Consider the following 12123-nt stretch of genomic DNA (forward strand, 5'->3'; position numbering starts at 1 on the left):
ACCTGAGCTATGCTTCCTTCAAGGCAAACAGGTGTGTATGAGAAGGCCCTGACACACCAAGCTGACCGTCGGCCGTTGGTCCTAGTTGAGACCGTCGGCCTAGTTTGTGCGGTGTGTCCCGCACCGTCGCCAAGCGTCGGCCTTCGTCTGCCTTTTTTCGGCTGTTTCGTTGAACCAGCGTCGTCGGCCGAACAGCCAATTCATCTGATTGGCTGTTTAGCTTGAAAACGAGAGTGAGACACACAAGGCTCCTTTTTATTTTTCATCTCATCTGATCGATCCAATACACATAAGAGCTGTCAAAACTGGTCAAAAATGACGTTTGAATGTTTCTTCTAAAAAAACACACAGGTTCAAACGATTGGAATATCTATTTTTGCACATTATGTCCATAAGATGGCGAACATACAATGAGATATACATAACTACTTGTGTAGGCATATTAATAAATGTCTTTTAAAAGATCTCTACACCTACACATTACAAAATAAACTAACATTAATAAACTTATATCCTATACTGAGATATTTAAGATAAAGACTGTAATAGACCTCTCTCTGCACCGCTAAACAATTAGCCCCCTAGCAAGCAAGATAGCTTATCAATCAGCCGCCCAGCCTCTAAATTAGTAAAATGTAAGAACTTAATGTTTAATTCCCACGCTCTTGTCAAATCGAAGGAAAGCACATTGCTATCACCAGATGAGTGATGATTTTGTTTTTGCAAATTTTCTGTAACCAGTGTATGATGAAGGCATGTTGGGTGGGTGAAATTAGCAAGCGCTAACGAGCCAGCAGTCAGTGTTTGTTGTGGGTATCATAGCAACGTTATCCGGTTTTGTTTAAATGACGAATAGATAGGCGCAGAACGTACGTGATACCTGGCCGTCGGCTGTAGCCTCTGCGGTGTGTTCCAGTGCAAATTTTTGGCCAAGACGAGGGCCGACGAGAGGTGACGCCACAGTCGGCCGTCATCGCCACTAGTCCCCCGCCGTCGGCTTGGTGTGTCATGGCCAACGAGAGAGAGACATCTGAGCCCTTTCCCAATTCCCAGTTTGTGCATCCCTGATTCTTCTCCTCGATTCCTCTTCTCGCGTCTTAGTCCCGATATGATTCCGATTCCTAAACCGATTCTTGAAAAACTGAAAAATGACATCAAAGATGTAATATGTTTACTAGCGATCACGTGCAGTGAATGGTTAATATGCTTTTACGTCCATTTTGGTGAGCCCTGAGGGAAAATATGGCCTACATTTACGGTAGCTAGCTAATGGTAGACTACAGAGAAAGTGTGATATTTTTACGTCCGTTTCGGAGGGAAATGGAAAAAAATTTCAGTCGACACATTAAGTGGAACCGAAATGAGGAACCAAAATTTGCGTTCTAATCCGGTCCGATTCCAACCGGTTACGTAGGAACCGGTTCCATAGTGGAACCGGGTGTCGGTACCCAACCCTAGTCTTTCTGTCACGCCTCTTTGTTTACAGTACATGCGACGGGTAAAAAGACTTCAGCAGAGGATACATTGTTGTATCCTCAATTATAACTCCTCCAAAGAGCCTCCTCGCTACTCGATGTGCATTTTAGGAATTGGGACGTCCTTCAACATGGCGCGCTGAGAATGACTTCCGGGTCACAAGCCAGAGGATCGAGGAGTCAAGGAGGTACAGTACAAATTTGGGAATTGAGAAATCAGAATCAGAAAAGGTTTCATTGCCAAGTACGTTTTTTAACACATACAAGGAATTTGTTTTGGTGTTGTTGGTGCACGTCACACATTCTTTAGATGGAATATTAAACAATATAAGTATAGGTACAAACAATATAAGTATATTTACACAGTATGTATTAAGTTTAAAATAAAGAATAAATACAGATATAAATAAAAAATAAAGAGCAAAGAGCATTACAGCAGAGAGAGAACAGTGGCATGAAGGTGGAGTGTCAGGGTGGTTTCCGGGCCTTGTCAATAAGGCTAGTGGCGGAGGGGAAAACGCTGTTCATGTGACGTGAGGTTTTGGTCCTGATGGACCTCAGCCTCCTGCCAGAGGGGAGCGTCTCAAAGAGTTTGTGTCCGGGGTGGGAGGGATCGGCCACAATCTTTCCAGCACGCTTCAGAGTCCTGGTGGCGTATAGGTCCTGGAGCGGCGGCAGATTGCAGCCAATCACCTTCTCTGCTGACCGAATGACACGCTGCAGTCTGCCCTTGTCCTTGGCAGTGCTAGCAGCGTACCAGATGGTGATGGAGGATGTGAGGATGGACTCAATGATGGCTGTGTAGAAGTGCACCATTATTGTCTTTGGTAGGTTGAATTTCTTCAGCTGCCGCAGGAAGTACATCCTCTGTTGTGCTTTCTTCACGTGGGAGCTGATGTTCAGCTCCCATTTGAGGTCCTGGGAGATGGTAGGAAGCGGAAATACTCCACAGTGTCAATTGTGGAGCCACAGAGGGTGATGGGGGCAGGTGGGGCTGGGTTCTTCCTGAAGTCCACAACCATCTCCACTGTCTTTAGAGCGTTGAGCTCTAGATTGTTTTGCTTGCACCAGGTCACCAGGTGGTCAGCCTCCCACCTGTAGGCGGACTCGTCACCATCAGAGATGAGTCCGATGAGGGAGGTGTCGTCTGCAAACTTCAGAAGCTTGACAGACTGGTGACTGGAGGTGCAGCTGTTGGTGTACAGGGAGAAGAGCAGGGGGGGGAAAGAACACAGCCCTGAGGGGATCCGGTGGTGATGGTCTGTGAGTCGGAGATGTGTTTCCCCAGTTTCACATGCTGCTTCCTGTCAGACAGGAAGTCAGTGATCCACCTGCAGCTAGCTGGGAGAGTTTCTCCTGGAGCAGAGCCGGGATGATGGTGTTAAAGGCAGAGCTGAAGTCCACAAACAGGATCCTGGCGTAGGTTCCTGCGGAGTCCAGGTGCCGGAGGATGTAGTGGAGGGCCAGGTTGACTGCATCGTCTACAGACCTATTGGCTCTGTAGGCAAACTGCAGGGGGTCCAGGAGAGGGTCGGTGATGTCTTTTGAGGTGTGAAAGCACAAGGCGCTCAAAGGACTTCATAACCACAGAGGTCAGGGCGACGGGTCTGAAGTCATTAAGTCCTGTGGTCCTTGGCTTCTTGGGGACAGGGATTATGGTAGAGGTCTTGAAACAGGCTGGCACGTGGCATGTCTCCAGTGAGGTGTTAAAAATGTCTGTGAACACTGGAGACAGCTGATCAGCGCAGTGCTTCAAGCTGGATGGGGAGACAGCATCCGGTCGAGCAGCTTTCCTGGGGTTCTGTCTCCTAAAGAGTCTGTTGACGTCCCTCTCATGGATGGAGAGAGTCGTCACTGAGGTGGGTAGGGGGGTGCAGGGGGGGACATTTATGGAGGGCATTGGTGGGGAGGCCCAGGAACCTGCTGAGGTGAAGCACAGTGGCTGTAGCTGTAGGGAGGTGTCGTGGGGGATGGTGTCAGGACTGTCCTTTTTGTCTTTCAAATCAACAGTAGAACTCGTTCAGGTCGTTGGCTAGGTGTCGGTCATTGAAGGAGTGGGGGGTTTTAGGCTTATAGGTGGTGATCTGCCTAAATCCTTTCCAGACAGTCGCAGAGTCGTTAGCTGAAAACTGGCGTTGGAGCTTCTCAGAGTACCGTCGTTTAGCCTCCTTCACTGCCTTGCTAAAATGGTACTTAGACTCTTTAAATCTGTCTTTGTCCCCACTCCTGAACCTCTCTTCCTTAGTCAGCCTTAACCTTCTGAGTTTGGCTGTGAACCAGGGTTTGTCATTGTTGTAACTCAACCTGGTGCTTGATGGAACACAGCAGTCCTCACAGAAGCTGATGTATGACGTCACAGCCTCTGTGTACTCATCCAGACTGTTGGTAGCAGTCCTGAACACATCCCAGTTAGTAGAACAGCAAGTTAGTGACAAGCATCCCTGACTGTGGTGATCAAGAATGTTCTCCTCTCTGGTCGGGCATTTAATATGCTGTCTATATTTAGGGAGTTCATGAGTGAGGTTCCCTTTATTAAAGTCTCCAAGGACAATAACTAGGGAGTCCGGGTTGGTCCGCTCCACACACAGTATCTGGTCGGCGAGCATGCGCTGTGCGTCCTGCACGTTGGCCTGCGGTGAGATGTAAACACCGACCAGAATGAATGAGTGGAACTCACGGGGTGAATAAAAAGGCTTACAGTTTATGATGAAATATTCCAGGTCAGGAGAACAATGCTGCTGGATCACTGTCACGTCGTTGCACCAGCCGCTGTTGATGTAGAAACAGATTCCTCCACCTTTAGTTTTGCCGGAGAGATCCGTGTCTCTGTCCGCTCTGAAAAGCTGGAAGCCTGCCAGCTGCAGCGCAGAGTCCGGTATTAATCCACAGAGTCACGTCTCCGTGAAGCACAAAACAGCAGATGAAGAAAAGTCCCGGTTTCTCACCAACAGCAGTTGTAATTCCTCCAGTTTGTTGGGCAGTGAGCGCACGTTAGAGAGGAATATTCCCGGGAACGGTGTGCGTAATCCTCGCTGGCGGAGACGCACAAGCGCACCGGCCCGTTTCCCTCTCCTCCGGCGCCTCGCTGTGTGGGTAAAGGTGAGCACACCTTTGACCAGAATGTCCAAAATTTCCAGTGAAGGGAGAAGAAAAGTGGGAACTAAGTCTGATGGTGTTGTTCCCCTGAAGTTCACGAGCTCTTCACTGGTGAATGAGATATGGGTACCATCGCAAGAAACAAAGTTAAAACACAAAACAAAACAAAATGGAGCGCACCAACACACCGTGTCACCATTCTGCGGCGCCATCTTGCAAGCCTATGCTTCAAGACAAAACACACATGTGCTTCTGCCTCTTTTTTCACAAACGTTTTGATAAAATACTAAAGCTATGATTTCACCATAAAAAAACTGTGTTGTGGAAACTAAAACATGTCTTAACTACTAAATACCTTGACTCAAACAGCACAGAAACCGTAAACAGTAAACAGTTACACTGCTTTAGGCAAGATGCAAACCGCAGGCTGTTGTTCTTAATTCAAAGCTTTCTTCCTGCATCACAATGCCATAGTAAAATAAATCATTACACCTGGTTAAAGGTGTCATTTCAGTGTGTGTGTGTGTGTGTGTGTGTGTGTGTCTGTCTGTCTGTCTGTGTGTGTGTCTTTATAAGAAAACAGGCATGACAGCACAAATCTCCTTGTGTGTAAGCTCTGCTACTAACTGAATTATTGGTACAATAGTGACTTAGGATTTTAAAAGAAAATGTACTTTTAGTGATTATAGAAAATGAGCGCTCCTCTGGCAACCGCTTTACAACAGGTACACAGGTCTATAACTGGTCTAATTAAGCAATTGTTTTCAGGCCTAATTAAAGTTGACATAAAGGCATAAGGTCAATAATGTTTTTAATTTGAAAATCTGTCTTGTTTATTCCATTGAATTTTTGTCATGTTTTGTGCAAAAATCACAAACATTTTCTATATTTCAAGAAGTGAATTTATAGACAACTTTTGTGGATATGTGAGCCCTATCTGTAACTGATGAACAGATAGGGAAACTATTATCAAGAAACAGAAAACAAATTTCTCTTTCCAACTTCTGAATCTGGACCACGTCAGTACATTCACCTATAGAGGGCGCTCAGTCGTCACTGCCCCTCACTTCATTAGAAATGTGAGAGCCTTTTGTGCCCTCCTTTCCTCGTCTCTCTCTTTCTCTCTCTCACACTCACACACACACACACACACTCACACACACTCTTCTCTTGTTCTGAGATCAGCTGAGCAGCATGAAAGCGACACTTGCTGAAGAGAGGTAGTGTCTAAAATGGTTTCTTGTTTTTCTGTCTTGCTGTGTCTTACTTTTCACTTTTGTTTTCACTGTCTCTCTTAAATGCTAGGTACTTGCTTAACTATTTTATTATGTTTCTGATATCAGTTTTTTTCTGCCATAGTTAATGAGTATAGAAGCCATTGCAGCAGTAGCAGAACAGTTACTGCTCTGTATAGTGTGGTGTTTCTATTTTCCAGATTGGCGTTTTTTTCTACTTGTTTTCTTGTATCTAATTTTTCATTGACTGATCCTATGTCATGTTCAATAACCCATCGGGCCAGAGTATGATAGCTTGCTTGCATGACAAAACATTTTAAAAGCATGCACTTAAAAAAGAAAGAAAGTAATGTCTCTCTCTCTTTGCAGATTGCCGAGGCCTTTGTCCTTCACGAAGACTGTATCCTTATCAATATGTTGGAGTGTGTCTGTGCGTATTGGGGTTAGGTGGTGGGGGGCAGCTTTTATTTTAATTTGTGCACTTGTTCACTTACCTCCTAACATTGCATACACACTAAAGCCCCTGACACACCAACCAGACGGCCGACCCTCGGCAGAAAAGGCAGTTGGACTGATCAGTCTCCCCGAGTTGGTCAAAAAAGTCCCTCGGAACACACCAAAGTGACAAGACGTAATACGTCTCCAAACAGCAGGCAGCACTAATCTGTATTGTCGCCCAAAAATGAAAACTGGCAGCTGATTGGACGAACGCGTCACGTGGGTCTGGTTTCTCCGGAAATTCAAAGTCAGACTGTCATGGTGGCTTGGTCAGAATACGATCTCATATTGTACTAAAATAGTTCACCAAAACGTGTTTCTGAAAACATTTTAAGCGAGAAATAGGCCATGAAGTTACTGAATCTGTCTTAATTTCAGATCGACAAAGGTCAGTTTAAAAGATTTTCGTCAGATTTTGAGAGACGCTCATCCCGCTCCTCGCTTCCGATTCAACTTGTCAAATCGGCCAAAATGAGGGCTGACGGCCCCTCCAAAGGACGACGGCACAGAACACACCGAACAGACTCGAGTCACTGACCTCGCCAGACTGTCCAACGGCCGATTATCGGGTTAGTGTGTCACGACCTTAATACGTTTTCATTTTAAGACTGCATTTATTAACAAAAAGGTCCTCACAAGCGCTTTATGACCGTTTCAGAAATAATATCCATCCATACTAACACCTGAAAACACATATCACATGAACATTCACGTGCATGCCCATTGTACGTGAATGGTCATGTGATGTGCATTTTCAGGCCGGTGTAAACACGGTGTAAGGCTGATTACACCACTGGACATGGTAAGTGTCGCAAACTGCTCAAATAATAGCTTGCCTCCTGCGCATGTAGGCAGTAATAGCAGAATTAAATGCAGAATTGAACTGCACAAAAGCTGCTAGCATCGACAACAAGGCCAGCAACACCTGTAATTTGTTATCCATGTTGAATTAACCAATTAGTCAAGGCTGATGTCTTTTGTTTTCTTCGGGGAAAGGGTTACATGATCGGGGTTTGACGAATCAGGGCAGGACACGTTGTGATGGATAAGACCCAATCAGGAAGTGAACGTCTGTGTCTGCGTCATCGCTTTGTCAGGTCTGTCCGCAAGACGATAAGGAAAAAACTCTTAAAATGCATGATTTCTGAATGGAGTTCAGATCTATCAGGGCTGTGCTATGCAGGAGAACTTCAACACTGATAGGCTTTCGCGGCACAGGGTAACACACATTTCTCTGCATTGACTTTGTTTGTAATCGTTTTGCGCAAAAAAATCACTTTGCGTTTGGTGTGAACACACCATTAGAGCTTGAGGATTTGAAGCGACTTTCTGTGGATTAGCTGATGCCTCGCTGAGATAGAATAGACGGAGGAGAAAAAAGTGGAAAAGAACTTGTGAAAAGAGAAGGGGATAAGGGAAAACGCTGAACAGGGAGAGGAGGAAGCATGAAAGAGACGGAATAGATAAGGAGAACATGAAGAGGGGTAATTACAGGTTAAAAAAAAAGAAAAGTAAAACAGAGAGGAAAAGCACCAGTAGCTGAGCTGGTTTACACAAAATACCCAAAGGCCCACAAGTTAGAAAGGCAGAGAGAAAGAACACACATACACAGAGGGAAGATAGATATGCAGATTAAAACATGACGGGGAGTAAAACTACAGCATGTTGCCAAAACAATTCACTTGTCAGATGAGGAAAGATTGCAGCATTTACAGGTCATTTCCAAAAAAAATGGTCAACAAAGCCATTCGCTGGATTGATATGGAGGTACCTTTTAGTGAAATTAGGTGACGCTAATCAGCAGAAGTTTTTAGCTGTTTGCAAATCAAAAGGTTCTTTGATCCTTAACCAAAGAACCCTTTGTTTTGAAATGTTGATCATCACTGTAAAGTGCATACACACAAGCTGAATACTTTACTCTTATACAAATACACTCAAAGACTTACGGTCAATAAAGACAAAGTATAAAGCAGAGTAGGTGAAAGGGAGGAAGAAAGGCAGGAGAGCGAGCATGAGAAAGAATTTGAAGTTTTTACAGGATTAATCAGAAGAAAGAGACCCAGTCGAAGGGAAGAAAGAAAAGGGATAGCTATCTTAGCTATGTCATGCACGTACAGAGGGCTAGTTAGAGAGGGAGAAAGCATTTAGCCATGTCAAAGAAGGATTGTGTTCTGGCTGCTCATATCCATAAACATGAGAAACTGCACCCTGGAGTGCTTTCTCCCTCTATCTCTTTTGGCCCTACTCTATTTCCCCCTCTCCTCCTGCCTCCTTTTCTCTTTGTCCTTCTATTATGTTAGTCATGCGTGCGTGCATGTGTGTGTTTTAATATGTTTCTTAACCTGTGATGTTCAGACCAGCGGGCATTATGGTGCATCCAACTAGAGAGACTCTATCACCAGAGGGTATTGGACAACCTGAATGCACTACAAGAACAGTGGGGTAACACACATGCACACACAGTACACAAGCACCAGATGCGCATATACACAAACGTAGAGTATGTTGTCCATGTAACATACGTATTTATATATTTAATATAAATTCATTATGATAAAAATGTATATATATTTTATTTATTGGGTTTTGGGCATCTAAAAATATAAGCTATCGAGTCTTACATCAAGGAATCAATGATATTTACTTGCAAAGAATTAAGTATAACAATACAGTAAATACAAGAATTTTATACAGGCTACACCTAAAAAAGTATTGTACTATAAAACAGTTGCACTTTTTATTGAGGCTTTACATATTACTGAATTTCATCCTTGTCATTGTACAGTATGTGCCCACATGCACAGCTATCAAGCATAAAACTACTCAACAGTATAACTGCAGCCTCTGTGTCTTGTCCGTTGGATCCCAATAATATATATTTAATGTAGCTTAGTGATCATGTAATTTAAATTCCATCAGGAAACATTCAGGATTATGGACCCTAGATTGCATTTATACTGTATGTGTAAAAAATAGTTCACCGAAACGTCTTTCTGAAAACATTTTAAGCGAGAAATAGGCCATGCAGTTGCTGAATCTGTCTTCATTTCAGATCAACAAAGGTCAGTTTAAAAGATTTTCGTCAGATTTTGAGAGACTATAGTCACGATCATGCTGCTCCCCGTTTCCGGGTTAGCACTCCACCAATCAGATTGGCCATTTGAGTCCGACTGCCGGCAGTGCCCGCCTCGCCGATTATACATGTCAAATCGGCCAAAATGAAGGACGACGGCCCCTCGGACGGACGACGGCACAGAACACACCGAACAGACTCGAGTCACTGACCTCGCCAGACTGTCCAACGGCCGATTATCGGCTATGTGTGTCCGGGCCATTAGATGCTTCCTCACAGTTGTAATAATGCTTTTAACTCCCTGTATCTCTGTGTATCTCCGTCTCTCTTAGAAAGTCAGTGTAGAGGTTCTTTCTCAGACCTGGCAACCCAACATCTGGACACTCTTAAAAACATCTGCGAAACGCACAGTCGGTCAGTCTGCATGCATGTGTGTGGGTGTGTTAATGTACTCTTTGCATGTACATTTTTCCTAAATGGAGTATTTATTGTCACCTAAACCACAAACCAGTCCAACATTTTGGGAAATATGCTTGTTAACTGTCAAAGTCAGACAAGAAGATCAATATCAGTTTCATTGCAGAAATAGGTCTGAGATGTGTCTGGCTTAGATTGCAAAAGTCAGATTAGGTCTCTCAAAATCACTAATATATACCCGCTTATATGTATGCTTGTGACTAAAATAAACAAGATGATTGTCAGTAAGACAGGTTTGGATTTACAGTGGTGTGAAAAAGTGTTTGCCCCCTTCCTCATTTCCTGTTCCTTTGCATGTTTGTCACACTTAAGTGTTTCGGAACATCAAACCAATTTAAACAAAAGTCAAGGACAACACAAGTAAACACAAAATGCAATTTGTAAATGAAGGTGTTTATTATTAAAGGAGAAAAAAAATCCAAACCATCATGGCCCTGTGTGAAAAAGTGATTGCCCCCCTTGTTAAAACATACTATAACTGTGGTTGTCCACACCTGAGTTCAATTTCTCTAGCCACACCCAGGCCTGATTATTGCCACACCTGTTCACAATCAAGGCATCACTTAAATAGGAGCTGCTTGACACAGTAAGGTCCACCAGAAGATCCTTAAAAGCTACACATCATGCCGAGACCCAAAGAAATTCAGGAACAATTGAGAAAGAAAGTAATTGAGATCTATCAGTCTGGAAAGGGTTATAAAGCCATTTCCAAAGCTTTGGGAATCCAGCGAACCACAGTGAGAGCCATTATCCACAAATGGCGAAGACATGGAACAGTGGTGAACCTTCCCAGGAGTGGCCGGTCGCCCAAAATTACCCCAAGAGCGCAGCGACGACTCATCCAAGAGGTCACAAAAGACCCCACAACAACGTCCCAAAGAACTGCAGGCCTCACTTGCCTCAGTTAAGGTCAGCGCTCATGCCTCCACCATCAGGAAAAGACTGGGCAAAAATGGCCTGCATGGCAGAGTTCCAAGGAGAAAACCACTGCTGAGCAAAAAGAACATCAAAGCTTGTCTCAATTTCTCCAGAACACATCTTGATGATCCCCAAGACTTTTGGGACAACATTCTGTGGACCGATGAGACAAAAAGTGGAACTCTTTGGAAGGTGTGTGTCCAAGTATATCTGGCGTAGAAGGAACACTGCATTTCATAAAAAGAACATTATACCAACTGTAAAATATGGTGGTGGTAGTGTGATGGTCTGGGGGCTGTTTTGCTGCTTCAGGACCTGGAAGACTTGCCGTGATAAAAGGAACTATGAATTCTGCTGTCTACCAAGAGATCCTGAAGGAGAATGTCCGACCATCTGTTCGTGTACTCAAGCTGAAACGAACTTGGGTTCTGCAGCAGGACAATGATCCTAAACACACCAGCAAGTCCACCACCGAATGGCTGAAGAAAAACTAAATGAAGACTTTGGAGTGGCCTAGCCAAAGTCCTGACCTGAATCCTATTGAGATGTTGTGGTATGACCTTAAAAAGGCCGTTCATGCTCGAAAACCCTCTAATGTAACTGAATTAGGACAATTCTGCAAAGATGAGTGGGCCAAAATTCCTCCAGGACGCTGTAAAAGCCTCATTGCACGTTATCGCAAACGCTTGGTTGCAGTTGTTGCTGCTAAGGGTGGCCCAACCAGTTATTAGGTTTAGGGGGCAATCACTTTTTCACACAGGGTCATGATGGTTTGGATTTTTTTTCACCTTTTAATAATTAACACCTTCATTTACAAATTGCATTTTGTGTTTACTTGTGTTGTCCTTGACTTTTGTTTAAATTGGTTTGATGTTCCGAAACACTTAAGTGTGACAAACATGCAAAGGAACAGGAAATGAGGAAGGGGGCAAACACTTTTTCACACCACTGTACTTACTCACTTAAAACTGAGCAATGTTGTTTCTGCTTTTTTGTCTTTGACTTTCTACTCTTCGCTAACCTAAATCTCTGTGAGGGATGAACAAAGCTTAAATGAATAGCGATGTTCTCATCTTACTCTAGTTAAGACTGTGTACAAGCATATTTACCTAGACTGTTTCTTAAATACACAGTATGGTAAAGTGTGTGGTGACATATTTGCAAGTTGTTGCAATATTCCAGAAAATGTTGACAATAATCAATTAATTAAAATATGTTGTGCTTCTGTCTTAAAGAGTTTCTGTGTGTGTGCATGTGTGGTAAGAAGTGTGTAAAGGTGTCTGTTGTTGGATGTGCTCATGCAAGTGTAACAAATTAGTCAAATGAACCCCACCTTGGCATTTTTAATTAT

The 12123-nt window shown here is 43.8% G+C and overlaps 1 protein-coding gene across 1 annotated transcript in view; it reads left to right on the forward strand.

The window, feature by feature from the left end:
* The window catches only part of cnsta (consortin, connexin sorting protein a), a 30176-nt gene that overhangs the window by 6129 nt on the left and 11924 nt on the right, over nt 1-12123 (forward strand). Inside the window, exons 5-7 of the mRNA XM_078251383.1 lie at nt 6176-6206; nt 8660-8746; nt 9710-9791. Coding sequence (XP_078107509.1) covers nt 6176-6206; nt 8660-8746; nt 9710-9791 — 200 coding nt within the window. The remainder of the gene's footprint in view (nt 1-6175; nt 6207-8659; nt 8747-9709; nt 9792-12123) is intronic.

Source organism: Sander vitreus, chromosome 1, assembly GCF_031162955.1.
Source record: "Sander vitreus isolate 19-12246 chromosome 1, sanVit1, whole genome shotgun sequence".
Classification (NCBI taxonomy): domain Eukaryota; kingdom Metazoa; phylum Chordata; class Actinopteri; order Perciformes; family Percidae; genus Sander; species Sander vitreus.